Here is a 16,747-nt window from a genome sequence, read left to right as displayed (position 1 = left end):
AGAGACCAATGGCAGAAAAAGTGGTTCTTACACGTAAGTACCTTCTCCGCTCTTAAATAAATAAAAGTAGTCCTGGTAGTTCAGGGTTAAGGCAGACTAGTGGGAATGCTTGCACAGCCATTCCCAGTATTGTACCAGTTCTACAGAGAAAAAGAGCACACAAGTCTCTAGGTCTGTCAGATTTTCATAGATCTAAGACTCACTTCATGCAGGATTGCAGGTTTAGACTAACGTAACTCACCAAGCCAACCAAGGAATCTGATAGTGTAGGAAACCATGACCTCCAGCATTGTCAAAAACTATCTATGCATAGAAAGTTAGACTTACCACAGCTGCACACACGAGCAATCTTTGTGCACTCTCCATTTCAACTACAATGTTATCCCCCTTCCACTTGCCCATTGATTGATAGGTCAAACCCAGGAAAAGAAATCCTCTCCCAGTAAAGAAACTCTGATAACAGAATGCTACCACTATTCTATCAAAAATGCTAGTTCTAAAGAACAGTTTCAATATAATTTTTTCTATGACTGGAACAAGAAATTTGTGTTTTGCTGGGTTATTGCATTATACATTCCATCCAAACTGCTAGAGTTTCTGGGATAAGACAAGCAGGGTATTTAAAACAATTGAATAATTGAAAACAATTATTGTTTATACACATTTTATATACATTTGAAAACAATGATGAATTTGAGAACAAGAGAACTATCTGAAAAGCTGGTATTTCGTTGTTTTTGACCAACTGCTTTTGCAACAGCTTCATGACTACTTTGGAAAGCAATATTTTCTCATTATTAACGTGATCAGAATATCAAAGTAATATGGCAACACTGTTCACCTTCTTCCCACAAGTTCACAGCTTCACCCTGCACAGCTACTTAGGAGCTGGCATAAAGGAAAAGACCACTGGGCCATTAAGATCCATAGCCAGCCTGACAGTATGGATTGGCCATTCTTTTGTGCCTACCTATGCAGTGCTATCCCATTACTTATATTACAGTAGCACCCAAAAATGTGTTTAGTGTTGTATGAACAAAAGGCAAGTCCCTATTCTGAAAAGCTTACAGGTTAACCCCTCCCTCCCCCATTCCACAGACAAAAGGGAACAATAAAAAGCAAAGTGGTCAAGGCTGTGTTTGGACATATTTTGATAGTTTCATGTCTATACCGATGTGTGTGTTTTATAAACTATTCCCAGTTACTTAGCCATTAATTGATTAATTTCTGAAGTTGATCTTGTAGAGGATTTGAAGGCAGGGAAGGTAATGAGCTTGATGGACCTGTTAAGGAAGAATCTTCCAGGCTACACATTAGGCACAGAACAAAGTGCAGAGGTAGTTATATGAGACAGAGACCGAGGGCATCCTGGGTGGCATCTGTGACAGAGCAGTGTTTGTATTTGTGTACTGGGGGCACAATAAGAGCCTAGAGTTCTGGTTGGGTAGACAGAGAGAAAAGGTTGGAACTTAGCAATGTTGTGGTGTAAGCAGCAGCAAGATTTGGAAACAGCCTAGTTGTGAAGAGGAAAGGAAAAGGAGTCTGCCAAGACACCATGTTACTTGGGTTTCTATACTGCCAAAGTCATTCATAAGTCTCCAATTTGGCCAGGCCATCGCTACCCATGACAAAGGACAAAAGTCAAAAGGAGGAGAGCCAAGATTTTTCAAAAGTGACTTGATTTTGGGTTCTGAACATGACACTTTGTAAGAGCCTAATTTTCAGAAAAAGCATCCATCCTCTGGAGATCAAGGCCTGATCTAAAATTGGGGACCCAAAAATGGTAGCATCTACCACATCAAGTCAGTCTTGAAAAGCTTAGACAGAATAAACTTCACCAAAAATCACAGTGTTTTGTATTTTGGGTGAAAATTCCACATATGGTGTAACAGCAAAGAGGCTTTGATCTTGGCAAACAAAGCTCAAGCCAGAGACAACTACTGTAAACCCATCCTGGTTCCCCACCTTTTATTTTTTATTTATTTTTTTACACAAGAAAAAAAGGAACCCTCATGACTTCTTGGGGAATGAAAACTCTCACCAAGAGTTCAGCCTCTGATCATTTATGTTGCTGCATTGTAGTTAAACTTTGTGATTCTTGGTAATTTTTGTTTAGCAGTTATCAGAGGTGGGTGTACAGTTGTAGGCAAAAGTCTCAAGTCATGAATTTTAAAAATGATGGTGCTTAAGACAAAAATCTAGCTTCATAATTTTAATGAAGGGATCATAAGAGTTAGGGAGATAATCTGCACAAGCGGAATTCTCAGAGGTACAACGTTACCAGGAAATAAATCTTTGTTACACGGTGTCAGAGTGTGAGAGAGAATTCCAATTCTATTTATACAATTCTGAGTTTTGAAGTAAAAACTTTTGGGTGGAGGGAAGCAGAAGACAGAGAAAAAGTAACAAATAAAGGGCCAGATCTTGCTAAGCCATACCTATGGGAACAGCTTTATTGATTTTAATGTGATTATGCATGTAAGGATTCCTTTGTACAGTCCACACACACCGGTCTGTGGGTGACAATTTCGTTTGTCAAATGCAGCATCACTCTAAAGTCAAAGTTCCCCTGAGCCAACAGCTCATTGGGCTCTGTGGTTAAGGCATGTCATTCAGTTCCTTCTTCTTAGCAAGGCAAATGTATTTGAGCAGCTGCAGTTTCCAATGGTCCACTGATAAAACAGAATGCAGACTAGCCTTGGTGATAATCCCAAAAGGCTTCTTGGATAAAGCGTGCTATAATAATCATGTACCAGTAATACGTACATTGAGAAATTATACTATCAAGACAGTTGCAATGTTCTCTTCTGGAAAGAATTGCTTAATTTGTGGCAGAGTGTGCCAGGGCTGAGCCCCATCACCTCTAGGCTTGGCAGTTCATAGCCCTGGCACCTCTGAGCTTGCCACATCAGTTATGAAGTAAAAAAATTGCTTAAACCCATGCACATCATTCATTACAAATTAAGCACTTAAAGTCTCCATTCAGACTATGAACTTTGGAAATAAGTTTGACCCAAACATAATTTAGTCTTGAGAAAAAGAGCACTGAGGCGGGGACCTGATAAAAAGAGTCTTCAAATATGTTAAGGGCTGTTAGAGAGAGGCCTGTGATCAACTGTCCACTGAAGGTAGGACAAGAAGTAATTATCTTAATCTGCAACTAAGGAGATTTAGGTTAGATATCAGGAAAAACTTTCCAACTATATGGGTAGTTAAGGGGTAGAGAATTCCCGCACCTGCCAGTGTGGGTCTAGGTTTACTTGGTCCTGCCTCATCACAGGTGGCTGGACTTGATGACTTCTCAAGGTCCCTTTCAGCCCTACATTTCTGTGATTCTAGAAGTTTGAAAAAGAGCATTCACAGGCAGGCTTGTTTAATCGGTTATATATAAATGTGGAACTTTCTATTTCATGCCATTTCAATGGCAACCTATTCTTTAAACACATTTGCATGCTTTATTTTTTTAAACAAACTTTTTGGAATAAGACCATATTCTTGTAAACAGTGGGCCTGATTTGATGCTCATGTATACTAATGTACCTGTAAAGCCCTTTTACATGATCAGAGTGGTGAAAAGGGTCCTTTATGAAAATGAGAATTAGACCAGATGGGTACACAACTCAAAAAAAAAATCTGTGGACACTAACAGCTGGCTACAGCAGTTCAAGATATACTGAGAGTTTGACATTGGAAAACATAATTGCAACTATACATACAAAATAATGGAGTCTAAATTAATTCTTACTATTCAAGAAAGTTTGGCATCATCATGGACAGTTCTCTGAAAATATCTGCTCAATGGGAAACAATTGTCAAAAAAGCTCACAGACTTAGGAGCCATTAGGAAAGGGATAGATAAGACAGAAAATATGACACTATATACATACACGGTATGTCCAAACCATGAATACTGCATATAGTTTTGATAGCTCCATCTCAAAACGATATATTAGAATTTTAAAAAGTACAGAGAAGTGTAACAGAAATTATTAGGGGGAATGGAACAGCTTTTATACGAGGAGAGATTTAAAAAACAGGGACTGTTCATCTTAGAAAAGGGACAGCTGAGGGGAGATATGGTAAAAGTGTATACAATTATGAAAGGTGTAGAGAAAGTGTATAAGGAAATTTTATTTACCCATCACATAACACAAGAAACAGGGGTCACCCACTGAAATTAATAGGCAGCAGGCTTAAAAACAAACAAAAGGAAATATTTCTTCACACAGTGCACAGTCAACCTGTGGGACTCATTGCCAAGGGATGTTGTGAAGGCCAAAAAATCACTGGATTCAAAAAAGAATTGGATAAGTTAATGGAGGATAAGTCCATCAATGGCTATTAGCCAAGATGGTCAGGGACACAACCCATGCGCTCTGGGTGTCCCAAAACCTCTGACTGCCAGAAGTGAGACTAGATGACACAGGATGGATCACTCGATAATTGCCCTAGCTGTTCGTTCCCACAAGCATCTGGGACCAGCCACTGTCAGAAAAACAGGATACTGGGCTAGGTGGACCTTTGGTCTGACCCCAGGATAGCCACTCTTATGTTCATATTGGTGGCTCACTGCAATTCTAAACTCAGATCATTTTTTTAAATCTTTATATAACAGCATTAAGGGCAGAGGCAGCTTAGACACAGAAATGGCAAGCTCACAAAGAACATTAATTAAAAAGAATACCATTCTAAGGAACAAAACAGACACAGGCTGCTTCCTTCAACTGTGAGCTGCAATGGAACAGGAGAAGAGGTTGGTGAGGGTTGTATTGATATTTTTTCCATTTCTCTTTAGTGCCTTTTTAAAAAGAGAACAAAGTTAGCAATGCATTTAAACCAGTAGGCTTCTTTGGGGGACCGATGACCTGCCCTAAGAGACCTAGTGTTCAACCTCGGAGCATTTCAAACTAGATAATTGTCAGCCATCCTATAAATTACTGTCCTTTTTATCTGGGGGGTGGGATGGAGGACCCACACAGGCCAAGGTGACAGACCATCTTGAGATAAAATTATCACATCTTGAAGAGTTAAGAGCAGAAACATTTGCTAGTACAGATTGCAGCTGCATTCAGTATGACCTCACTGTTCTTTTGGAGCAGCAAAAACTGAAAAGCACCAGTAACTAAATATCACAGACGTTAGCTTTTAGACAACAGGCATGTAATGTAAATCAATTCTCCTCTTTGCAGTGTGGGGAAAACCTTGTCCCAACTGGTTCAAATCATATCATCATAGAAATTACCAGGTTACTGATAAGATGTACTGAATCAAAAAGTATGGCTAAACAATAAAGAACTCCAAAGAAGATTCAGAGGACAGTGTGGTATAGAAAAAGCATGAACTCCCCAACTTTTTCTATAGTATGCTGTTTCAGCCATTAATCAATATTTATGAACTCCTAACAAGAAAGTGATGCTTACAAGACAATCTAGAGTCTAAACAGTAATTAAATATCACTTAAGTCTTCCTTGTAAAGTGATTGTAAATCTGAATTATTTACATGCACTTTGGAATTAAAAGGACAGCAAAGCCTTTGTAAAATAAATTTTATAAATTCTAATAGTTATTCAACAAAAGAATCTTTGTAATTGCTGCTTAAGTATGATACACAGATACAAATAAATTATTCATTAAATACAACTCACATCTGGGTTTTATTATACTCTGTAAAATATACAGGAATCTTGATGTACTGAAAGAGTGCAGGTAAATACAGTATTCAAGCAATCACTATTTCTATGTACATGCTCATTAATTCTTCAAAAAACCCACAAAATTATCAAATAGATCAAAATACTGTCTGTGTGTTTCCACACTTTATGTTCAGAAAACCAGCTGATAATTTACAATGGCATTAAGGTTTCCAGTTTCACAATACAAAAAAGGATAAAAGGTAAGTGGGATTCAGTTTATTTGTATTTTACCTGGCCATGCAAGAATCCCTTGCATGTACGCAAGCAATGTCACTTTAAAAGTAATAGTTATAGTTAAAGCAGAATCCAATAAACTAAATACTCATTTAACAGACAAACTTTGAAGTCTTCCATTTTTCAGGCACCTTTTTTTATTTATTTTTTTTAAACAGTAGTCTGTTATAAATAAAAAGACTGAGGGCAAGTTTGTAGCACTCTACAGGGGCCTGCATCTTCTATTGATTTTTTAAATGGAGAACACCACAGATATTTCTTCCTGAAGATCCAACATTCTACCTTTTGATAACAGGGAAACTTTCTTTTAAATTCATCTTCCTCCCACCCCCACTCAGAATTCCAAGTTTTAAAAGAAATACAATATGGAGGCACAGACTTCATCTCACTTACAAACTTTATGATGTAAATAAGTGGGTGAATTGTTGATAAATCCATTCCCTAAGAACTTTCAGCCACAATAGGGTGTCAGGAAATTCCATTTAAATTTTTATGTAGTTTCATTTTCTCAGTAAATTACCCTTCATGTATTTAAATAAAAATATCTCAATTTAAAACCCAGAAGTTAAAAATCTAAAACTGTGCAACAATTACTGTTTCCATCCCACTCCTCCCCTTGTTTATTACGCTGCACACGTTTCACCCTGACTGCACCTTGTTAGCTGTTTTTTTTTTTTAAGCTTTATAAAAGTATGACAAGTTCATTTTTGTTTAATCTCAAAGAAAAAACAAAACTGAAAGATACATCTCCTTTCTTTCGTGGTACATTTAATAGTGTCGGAAGGCTTTTAGATTATAAAAAACTCAATATTTAAAACCAAATCTAAGCTTCACTCTCAGAAATAATTAAGGTTTGGTTAAGACAACATCTCATTTAACCTATTCCAGTTTCCACAAAAGGTATTTAATTAAAAAAATCTTTAAGTTATTTGGTCCTTTGGCAATTTGCTGCACACACAATGCCTACTGTACCAAACTCATTTATTGCCTTCAAAATGGTTTTAGTTTTATTGATTATAGTTAAATCTAGTGTCCTTTTTGTTGTACAATAGTGTTGTTCACTTAGACTAGGGTGCAGAGTCTGGAGAAGTTACTCCTGGCACCACAAACAAAATGGTAATGTACAATTAAATAAAACAGTTTTGACATTCTTAATTTTTTTTTTGCTGTAGATTCCAAGTATTTTTAGAATTTATGCTTCTTTTGCAAAACCTGCTCTTTAAAATCCTCCTAGTGTCACACACAGATCTTTCATATGCACCCACAATTAAAAAAATACCCAAAATCTTCTCGTAGGTCTGTCCTCTTTTGTAATTGAAGACTGACTGCTTTTTTCCAAAAGCACAATTCTGACCTTCAGATGACTGGGTTCACTCTTCAGACCTCCAGATGAAGCTTCTTAATAGGTCTCAGAATCTGAGTCATTAAGCTCATCCTCTTCTGTATATGGGTAGCCATCTTCCCTGCCAATGTTGTTGAAACTACAGTAAGAGCTATGTTCACTCCTCATGATTGGCAAGGAGTCAAATGTGACAGTTTTTGAGGTGTTGGTGTAATGATTAATGGCATTGAATGTAAGGGAAGGTAAAGTGCTGCTTGCTGAAACAGGCATCATCGTGGCCAAAATGAGAGCTAGACAATCAGCCACATCCTTATTAGGAGCACAGGCCAAAGCTGGTGTGTAACCTAGAAATCAAAATAAAATCAAAACCTTTGTTTAAAAAATAGGAAGTGTACAAATTCTTCAAGATCATTCAATCAGACAGCTGTAAAAATGTTTAAATTGCTTAGTTCTGTTTAAAAAGGAACATAAAATTAAACAATTTAAAATTACAATATCATTTATTTTTGTAAATTTTGCTGTTACAAAAGTATTACAATGTTTATCTGCTGATTACAGTCTATATATACGCACCTTAGCTAAACAGGTTACAGTACACCATATAGGAGGTAGGGTTGAAGATCAGGAAGAAAGATAAAACCCTGGGGAATCAGAAGACTTGGGAGGGTAGGATTTGATCGTTTTATTAGGCAAAGTTAGGAATTTTTGGGTCAGGGAGAAAAACTGGGATTTCAAGCAGCCAGGAAGTTAACTGAATGAAGACAGGTAATTCCTGTTCCAGTTAACTAACTGCAACCAATAATTAATTTTGCAGGAAATCTATAGCCATTATAAAAACCAATTGAAAACATATAAAGCTCCAGAATAAGGAATATCTGCACAGCTGTTCATTGCAGAATAAGCAGTCTTACTTACTGAAATATTTGCCCCAAGGCAAGTTGGCAAAACATTAGCATGACCAGTGAAAGTGAGATGTTCAACAATTTTTGTACTGGTATAATTTAAGCAATCTAGGTTTTGTTACTAAATAGCAATATAAAATAAGGTGATATGAAGGAGATAAACTAAGAAATGTCAACTGCATTTGTGGGTTAGGACTTACATTCTCCTTGCTTTAACTCAGTTCTATTTCAAACAGCACTATGTTGCACACTCAACGTTCCCTAGAATGCTGTACCAGCAGGGTCTGCATGGACCAATTAATGCGCAACAAATTAGCATGCTGTAGAACTTAAACCCCATAATGTGCATTACCCCACCACGTAGATTATGACCTTAAGTGTGGAGCTCCAATTTTGGCCCCCAAGTCAGCACTATCTCAATGAATAGAACTGCGTGTGGATATAGCACCCACAAAGCACTTTGTTTTCAGTTTTTATTTTAAGATTTCCTAGAATTTATTGCTGCTTATTGAAAAAAATTAAATAAGTGAAAATTGATTCATGGAGGATAAGTCCATCAATGGCAGAGTGGATAAAAATCAATGGATTTAAAAAAAATTTAAATCAGATTTTTTTGATAAAATGCTTTTTGAGGAAAAAAACCTATCTAAAGATCCATAAGATATCTTTGAGCTATAATGTAATAGGGATTATAAATTCTAATGCTATAGTATGAGACAATATATTAATGTAATGTTTAAGAAAAGTTTTGTAAATGAGTTCCAATAGTTCATGGATTAGGGACCCATTCTTAGGGGGTTCCAGGCGCTTCTGCATAGATTATTTAGGTTAATCTTTCTATCTACCCAGTGGGACTCGGTATTTTATAGACTGAGCACTATCAGAGATGCTTAGTTTTGCAGTTCTCAAACTGTGGATTTGTGTCTCCCGAGATAACATGCTTGTTAACAGCAAAAATGTTTTTAAATAAATAATGCATACAGATGAGAAATAACAGATCTCAACCCTATTGTCCCTCTGCAAATTTGCATACACGGAGTCAATCCCTTACCTCTCTCTACAAGTACAAAGTTTCAAAAAGTTCAATGAATAGAAGATTGTTGGGGGTGGAATAGATCTGGACAAGGAGAAGAAGTCTGGAGATAAACTTGAGAAGGGAGGAACAGGCAGTAGACACAAAAGTGAAACTGTTTGAGCACAATATTCCAGAAATCTTTCTGAGTGTAGCCTTCATTGATTTGAGATCTACCATACCATTCTCTCACTAGAAAGGAAAACCTATAATGGCAGCAGGCCGTAAAAGAGACCCAGTTTGGGAATATTTTAACGAAGTTCCTCTACCTGTGGGTAAGACAGGCATGTGTGCAAAATGCAAAGTCCAACAAAGAAATGCAAGGCCTGATTGACCGAATGAAACATCATGAGAAGTGTTCCTTCTCTGGAGGAAGCTGCATTGAAGATGATTAAAGGAACATGTCTGAACATGCAGGATCTTCAGGTTGGTAAACTTTTTTTTATTTCATACTTAAGGACTGCCTGTCGTCCTTCTGGACTGTTCTTGAGCAAAAAATATAGTTGTTACTCTACGATACTGTCATTTTAGATGCAGCTGTGATAAAAAATAACTGAAATAGGCAGATCTTCCTTTTACAATTTCACCTTTAAAGTAGTACTGAGTGTCAGTGAATGCAATGAGTAATACTAAATGAGCAGTATGGTAATAATAATTAAACAACTGCATTGTCTTATTTTGTTTAGGAGAATCCATCCTCAACATACAGGATTCTAAAGACTATCCACCTTCAAGATCACCATCATTTTCTATCGTTTCAGAGTTATCTGCCAATGATAGCGTTTCAGTCACATCATGTATGTCACATTGCCACAGTATATCACCTGCAGCAAAAAGGAAAAGAAAAAAAAATCTCCATCATCCAGAAAGAACCATAGATAAGTGGTTACAGATTACAAAAAGAGGTAATTGATGAAAAAATTGCCCCGTTTGTTTATGCAACAAACTCTCCTTTCTGTATGATTGAGAACTCTCACTTTATTAACATGGTTCAGTCATTAAGATCGGGATACAGTCCACCCAACAGAGCAGATTTCACAGGCAAATTACTGGATAATGTGTATGAAAGAGAAATTGAGCAGTGTGTAAAAGGTCTAGAGGGTGAAATTGTTAACCTGAGTCTTGATGGGTGGAGCAATGTCCGCAATGATCCTGTTGTATGTGCTTGTGTGACAACATAAGAAGGGAATGTCTTCCCTACAGAAACAACTGATACATCAGGAAATGCACACACAGCAGAATACTTACAAGAAGTAGCAGTAAAAGCTATAACAAACTGTGAAAAAAATTCAAATGTCTAGTACACAGCTTGGTCACAGACAATGCTGCAAATAAATCCAAGATGAGAAGAAATTTAGAAGAGAGTCCCAAGCTAATAACATATGGTTGCAGTGCTCATTTGATGCACCTCCTAGCCAAAGACTGCAGTGTTTCAGAAATAAAGGCTAATGCTGTTGAAATTGCAAAATACTTCTGTAACAACCACTTTGCAGCAGCTGCTCTGAAAAAAGTGGGAGGAACAAGCTAAACCTCCCACAAGATGTGTAATAGAATTCAGTAGTGGACTGTTTTGAGCACTATATCAAGAACTGGCCTAATCTGATGACAGTTTGTGAACAAAATCATGAAAAAATAGATGCACTGTCACAACCAAAGTTCTCAACATTGGGCTTAAGAGAAATGTTGAAGTACCCTGAAGCCTATTTCTGTACCTTGAACAAAATGCAGGGAAATAGCTGTTTTGTTGCTGACGCTGTTGAAATCTGGAAGGAACTGAGTGAGATCTTAAAAAGAGAAATATGCAATGACAGAGTTAAATTACAAGCATTAAAAAAAGAATGGGACAAGCACCATCTCCAGCTCATTTTCTTGCAAATATTCTCAATACTCTGTACCAGGGTCTAACCTTAACTGCTGAAGAAGAGGAGTTGTCTATGACATGGACATCCAGCAATCATCCCTCCATAACGGCAACTATAATAAACTTCAGAGCTAAGGGTGAACCATTCAAGAAATAGATGTTTGCTGATGTTTTAAAGAAAGTCACACCAGTGAACTGGTGTAAGTCACTTAACCACTTGGATTCAGAGACTGTTGAAGTGATAATCTCACTTTTAAGAGCAGTAGCTTCTTCGGCCGGTGTAGAAAGAATATTTTCTTCCTTTGGACTAATTCATTCCAAATTGAGAAATCATTTGGAACCTGAAAAAGCAGGAAAGCTTGTTTTTCTTTTTCAGATTATGAACAAACAGGGAAATGAAGGTGAAGACTATCGAGTTAGCTGCATTAGCCAACATTTTAAGCTTCTCATGTTGACCTGGCTCACATAGTCTATTTAATTTTTGTTTTTTTAAAGAAAATATTTCATTTAACTATTTTAGTTAAAAACAATTTTAAAAAAACCCCAAACCTGATTTTAAAATACTTGAATGTTTAAATTCAAAAATTCATATGCTTGTTTTGTTAAAATATTATGTTTGCCGTTGAAGAAAAAAACCAGAATACATAACGTCGTTGTTTAATAAAATAAAAATTAAAATGTCCGGTGATGTTCTCCTCCTAATACAGCATGGCAAGAAAATCCTCCAAATATTGATGATTAACCTGTTGAATTGGGGAGAGTTCACCTCCCAGTGACTTCATAAATATCTGCTTCAATTACCTTTGGTAAATGAAATAACCAAACAATCATTCATTTTCTGATATAGCTGTAAAACTAATCTGAAAAGTTTTCAAAATAAATCACTTAAAAATGTACAGTGTGTACCTTCTAAAAATGAAACCTACATCTCTGAGTTGTGAAGAATATGTATTAAGGTTACAAAAACAACCAACAAGAATGCACTTTTATATAGAAATCCATGATTAAATCGAGTCTTCCTGACTAGTGATTTAAATCAAATCCACCCTGATCAATGGCAATTAGCCAGGATGGGCAGGGATGGTCCCTAGCCTCTGCTTGCCAGAAGCTAGGAATTGGCGATGAGGATGGATCACTTGATGATAGCCTGTTCTGTTCATTTCCTCTGGGGAACCTGGCATTGGCCACTGTTGGAAGACAGGATATTGGGCTAGATGGACCTTTGGTCTGATGGACCTTTGGTCAGCATGGCCATTCTTATTGTCTTAGGTGCAAAATATTAACTTCACAGTTTTCTGGGTAAATATTAGGATTAAAAGGGGGACGGGAGGGCAGAAAAGAACTAATAGAGAAAAGTAAGTAAAAGTGGTTTAATATTGTGGTTTCTTTCACAAACTGTACATTAACAGTACATACACACATGCATGTCTGCACATGCGCATCTTCCATTACATTGCTTTACTTTAACAGATAGCCTCACAATTCCCTTTAGACTAATTTATTAACAAACACACCTAACTATGTAACTTATTAGATTTTTCTTAACAAAATCAGTATTTTCAGGTACATGAATGGTCCAAAATTCTAGTGAACATCAGTAAAAACCAAACAGCAGCTTTTTTAAAACCTGGGAATATTTTGGTAAAAATTGTTAAAAACTGAACAAAGAGCCTTAACTATTAATTTAAAAAACACTGTAAATAAAACAAAACTTTAAAGGAAAGCCATTTGTTTGATTTGTATCCAACCAATTAAAGTGTCATCAAGGAGGTAATTTTTATTTTATCAGCATATCCTCTACGTGCTAAGGAATTGTTTTTGTTGTAAACGTAGATCCAGTTGCTCAAGGTTAAGGAAATCTCAACAATTGTTATTGTCTGTTCAACTGATGTTGTACATTAGGTAACTGCGCAGACAACTAACAACTTGTCACAAAATAATATTTACATGGGTCAATATTAAGGAAGAACAGCAAATGGGGGGAAGAAGAGCTTATATTAAAATTATTTATTTACTGAGTATAGACATTGTGCACGACACTGTACAGAACAGAGTAAGACACAGTTCCTGCCCCAAGGAGCATACAATCTAAGTCCTGGTCTACACTATGAGTTTAGGTCGAATTTAGCAGTGTTAGATCGATTTAACCCTGCACCTGTCCACACAACAAAGCCATTTTTGTCGACTTAATGGGCTCTTAAAATCTATTTCTGTACTCATCCCCGATGAGCGGATTAGCGCTGAAATCAACATGGCTGGGTCGAATTTGGGATAGTGTGGACGCAATTCGATGGTATTGGCCTCCGGGAACTATCCCGGAGTGCTCCATTGTGACTGCTCTGAACAGCGCTCTCAACTCGGATGCACTGGCCAGGTAGACAGGAAAAGCCCTGCAAACTTTTGAATTTCATTTCCTGTTTGGCCACCGTGGCAAGCTGATCAGCACAGGTGACTGTGCAGATCTCATCAGCAGAGGTGACCATGGAGTCCCAGAATCACAAAAGAGCTCCAGCATGACTGAATGGGAGGTACTGGATTTGATCGCTGTATGGGGAGACGAATCCCTGCTTTCAGAACTCTGTTCCAAAAGACGAAATGCCAAAATATTTGTAAAAATCTCCAAGGGCATGAAGGACAGAGGCTATAACAGAGACCCACAGCAGTGCCAGTTGAAACTTAAGGAGCTCAGGCAAGCCTACCAAAAAACCCAAGAGGCAAACGCCCGCTCGGGGTCAGAGACCCAGACATGCCGCTTCTATGATGAGCTGCCTGCAATTTTAGGAGGTGCCCCTACAACTATCCCACACCTGTACGTGGACTCCTGCAAGGGAGTCTCATGGAACAGAGATGAGGATTTTGGGGACGAGGAAGACTGGAAGACAAGGAGGGGGAGGTTGAAGATAGCGCACACCAGGCAAGCGGAGAAACCGTTCATCACCCTGGAGCCAATACCCTCCCAACCCGGGTTCCCAGACCTTGAAGGTGGAGAAGGCACCTCTGGTGCATGTATCTTTGTAAATATAATACACGGTTTAAAAGCAAGCGTATTTAATGATTAATTTGCTCTGAAGACTTGGGATGCATTTGCAGCCAGTACAGCTACTGGAAAAGTCCCCTCCAGGGACATCTCAATGAAGCTCTCCTGGAGGTACTCCCAAAGCCTTTGCAAAAGGTTTCTGGGGAGGGCAGCCTTATTGCATCCTCCACGGTAGGATGCTTTACCACTCCAAGCCAGTAGCACGTAGTCTGGAATCATTGCATAAGAAAGCATTGCCCGTGTGGTCCCGGTGTTTGCTGGCATTCAAGCAACATCCGTTCTTTCTCTCTCTGTGTTATCCTCAGGGGAGAGATATCATTCACGGTCACCTGGTTGAAATAGGGGAATTTTATCAAGGGGACATTCAGAGGTGGCCGTTCCTCTGGGCTGTTTGCCTGTGGCTGAAAAGAAATCATCCCTGCTGTTCGCCACGTGGTGAGGGAAGGGGTGAAGTGATCATCCCAGAGAATTGGGTGTGTGTGGGGGGGGGGTTTAGTTGGGTTTGTGCTGCATGTTAATCCAAAACCATCAGTCCCTCCTTTTAAATGGCCAATGTGTCTTTTTCAGTTTTACTCTCCCTTTTTCCTCCCGCAGCTGCAAATGTTTCAGCACCGCCACTAACATCTCCATCCTAGAGGCTAGCGCAGATAAGAAGGTCAAAAAACAACACGCACTCGCAATGAAACGTTCTCTGAGCTTATGCAGCTCTCCCACACTGAAAGAGCCCTGCAGAATGCATGGAGGCAAACAATGTCAGATTCCAGGTAAGCACAAAATGAACGCGAGGACAGGAGGGACACACGAGAGGATAGATAGCTGGAGCAACAGGAGAGGTAGTGGCAGCATGATGAGAAGAGGCAGGATGCAATGCTGAGGCTATTGGAGGATCAAACCGATATGTTCTGGCATAGGGTTGCGGTGCAGGAAAGGCACAGACCGCCACTGCAGCCCCTGTATAATCAACCGCCCTCCTCCCCAAGTTCCATAGCCTCCTCTCCCAGATGCCTAAGAATGCAGGGGGTGGTGGCTCCAGGCACCCAACCACTCCATCCCAGACGACTGCCCAAGCAACAGAAGGCTGACATTCAATAAGTTTTGAAGTGCAGTGTGGCCTTGTCCTTCCCTCCTCCCCGACCCAACCCGGTCTTCCCTCCTCCCGGGCTACCTTGGCAGTTATCCCCCTATTTGTGTGATGAATTAATAAAGAATGCATGAATTTGAAACAATGACTTTATTGTCTCTGCAAGCGGTGGTCGAAGGCGAAGGGGAGGGCGGTTGGCTTATAGGGAAGTTGAGTGACCAAGGGGACGGGTTTTCATTAAGGAGAAACAAACAGAATTGTCACACCGTAGCCTGGTCAGCCATTAAACTAGTTTTCAAAACTTCTCTGATGCGTAGCACGGCCTGCTGTGCTCCTCTAATCGCCCTGGTGTCTGGCTGCGCGTAATCAGCGGCCAGGCGATTTGCCTGAACTTCCCACCCCGCCATAAATGTCTCCCCTTTACTCTCACAGATATTATGGAGCGCACAGCAAGCAGTAATAACAATGGGAATATTGGTTTCGCTGAGGTCTAACAATCAGTAAACTGCGCCAGCATGCTTTTAAACGTCCAAATGCACATTCTACCACCATTCTGCACTTGCTCAGCCTACAGTTGAACAGCTCCCGACGACTGTCCAGGTTGTCTGTGTATGGCTTCATGAGCCATGGGTCCCCCAAGGATAATTATAGGCATTTCAACATCCCCAATGGTTATTTTCTGGTCTGGAAAATAAGTCCCTTGCAGCAGCTGTTCATACAGACCAGAGTTCCTAAAGATGTGAGCATCATGTACCTTTCCCAGCTATCCCACATTGATGTTGGTGAAATGTCCCTTGTGATCCACCAGTGCTTGCACCACCATTGAAAAGTACCCCTTTCAGGTTACGTACTGGCTGCCTTGGCGCTCCAGTCCCAAGATAGGGATACGCGTTCCGTCTATCATCCCACCACAGGTTAGGGAATCCCATTGCAGCAAAGCCATCCACTATGACCTGCACGTTTCCCAGAGTCACTACCCTTGATAGCAGTAGCTCAGTGATTGCGTTGGCTACTTGGATCTCAGCAGCCCCCACAGTAGATTTGCCCACTCCAAATTGATTCCCGACTGACCAGTAACTGTCTGGCGTTGCAAGCTTCCAGAGCACTATCGCTACTTGCTTCTCAGCTGTGAAGGCTGCTCTAATCTTGTTATTCTGGGGCTTCAGGGCAGGGGAAAGCAAGTCACAAAGTTCCATGAAAGTGCCCTTACATATTCCACTGGGAATCGTCCCAGACCTGCAACACTATGCAGTCCCACCAGTCTGTGCTTGTTTCCCGGGCCCAGAATCGGCATTCCATGGCATAAGCCTGTCCCATTGCCACCAGGATGGCCAAATTGCCGGGGCCCGTGCTTTGAGAGAAGTCTGTGTCTATGTCCTCATCACTCTCATCATCACCCTGCTATCGCCTCCTTGCCTGCTTTTGCAGGTTTTGCATATACTGCATGATATGCGCGACGTGTTTACAATGCTCATAACTACCACAGTGATCTGAGCGGGCTCCATGCTTGCCGTGGTATGGCTTC

At 39.5% G+C, this 16,747-nt stretch overlaps 1 protein-coding gene across 5 annotated transcripts in view; it reads right to left on the bottom strand.

Annotated features, from left to right (window-relative positions):
• The window catches only part of ANKRD28 (ankyrin repeat domain 28), a 238,938-nt gene that overhangs the window by 3,289 nt on the left and 218,902 nt on the right, over positions 1–16,747 (bottom strand). For 2 of the 5 annotated variants that reach the window (XM_043509102.1, XM_038388241.2), the window contains exons 28-29: positions 7,282–7,613; positions 4,108–4,731 (exon numbers count right to left, since the gene is read on the bottom strand). The exons of 1 other annotated variant lie outside the window; for it this stretch is intronic. In XM_043509102.1, coding sequence (XP_043365037.1) covers positions 7,327–7,613 — 287 coding nt within the window. In that variant the 3' untranslated portion in view covers positions 4,108–4,731; positions 7,282–7,326. Of the gene's footprint in view, positions 1–4,107; positions 7,614–16,747 lie in introns of those variants that run through there. 2 more of the 5 variants (XM_038388242.2, XM_043509103.1) reach the window with 1 other exon arrangement.

Source organism: Dermochelys coriacea, chromosome 2 (genome assembly GCF_009764565.3).
Source record: "Dermochelys coriacea isolate rDerCor1 chromosome 2, rDerCor1.pri.v4, whole genome shotgun sequence".
Lineage (NCBI taxonomy): Eukaryota > Metazoa > Chordata > Testudines > Dermochelyidae > Dermochelys > Dermochelys coriacea.
The sequence above is the reverse complement of the archived record's forward strand: the minus strand, read 5'-3'. Positions and strand labels throughout refer to the sequence as shown.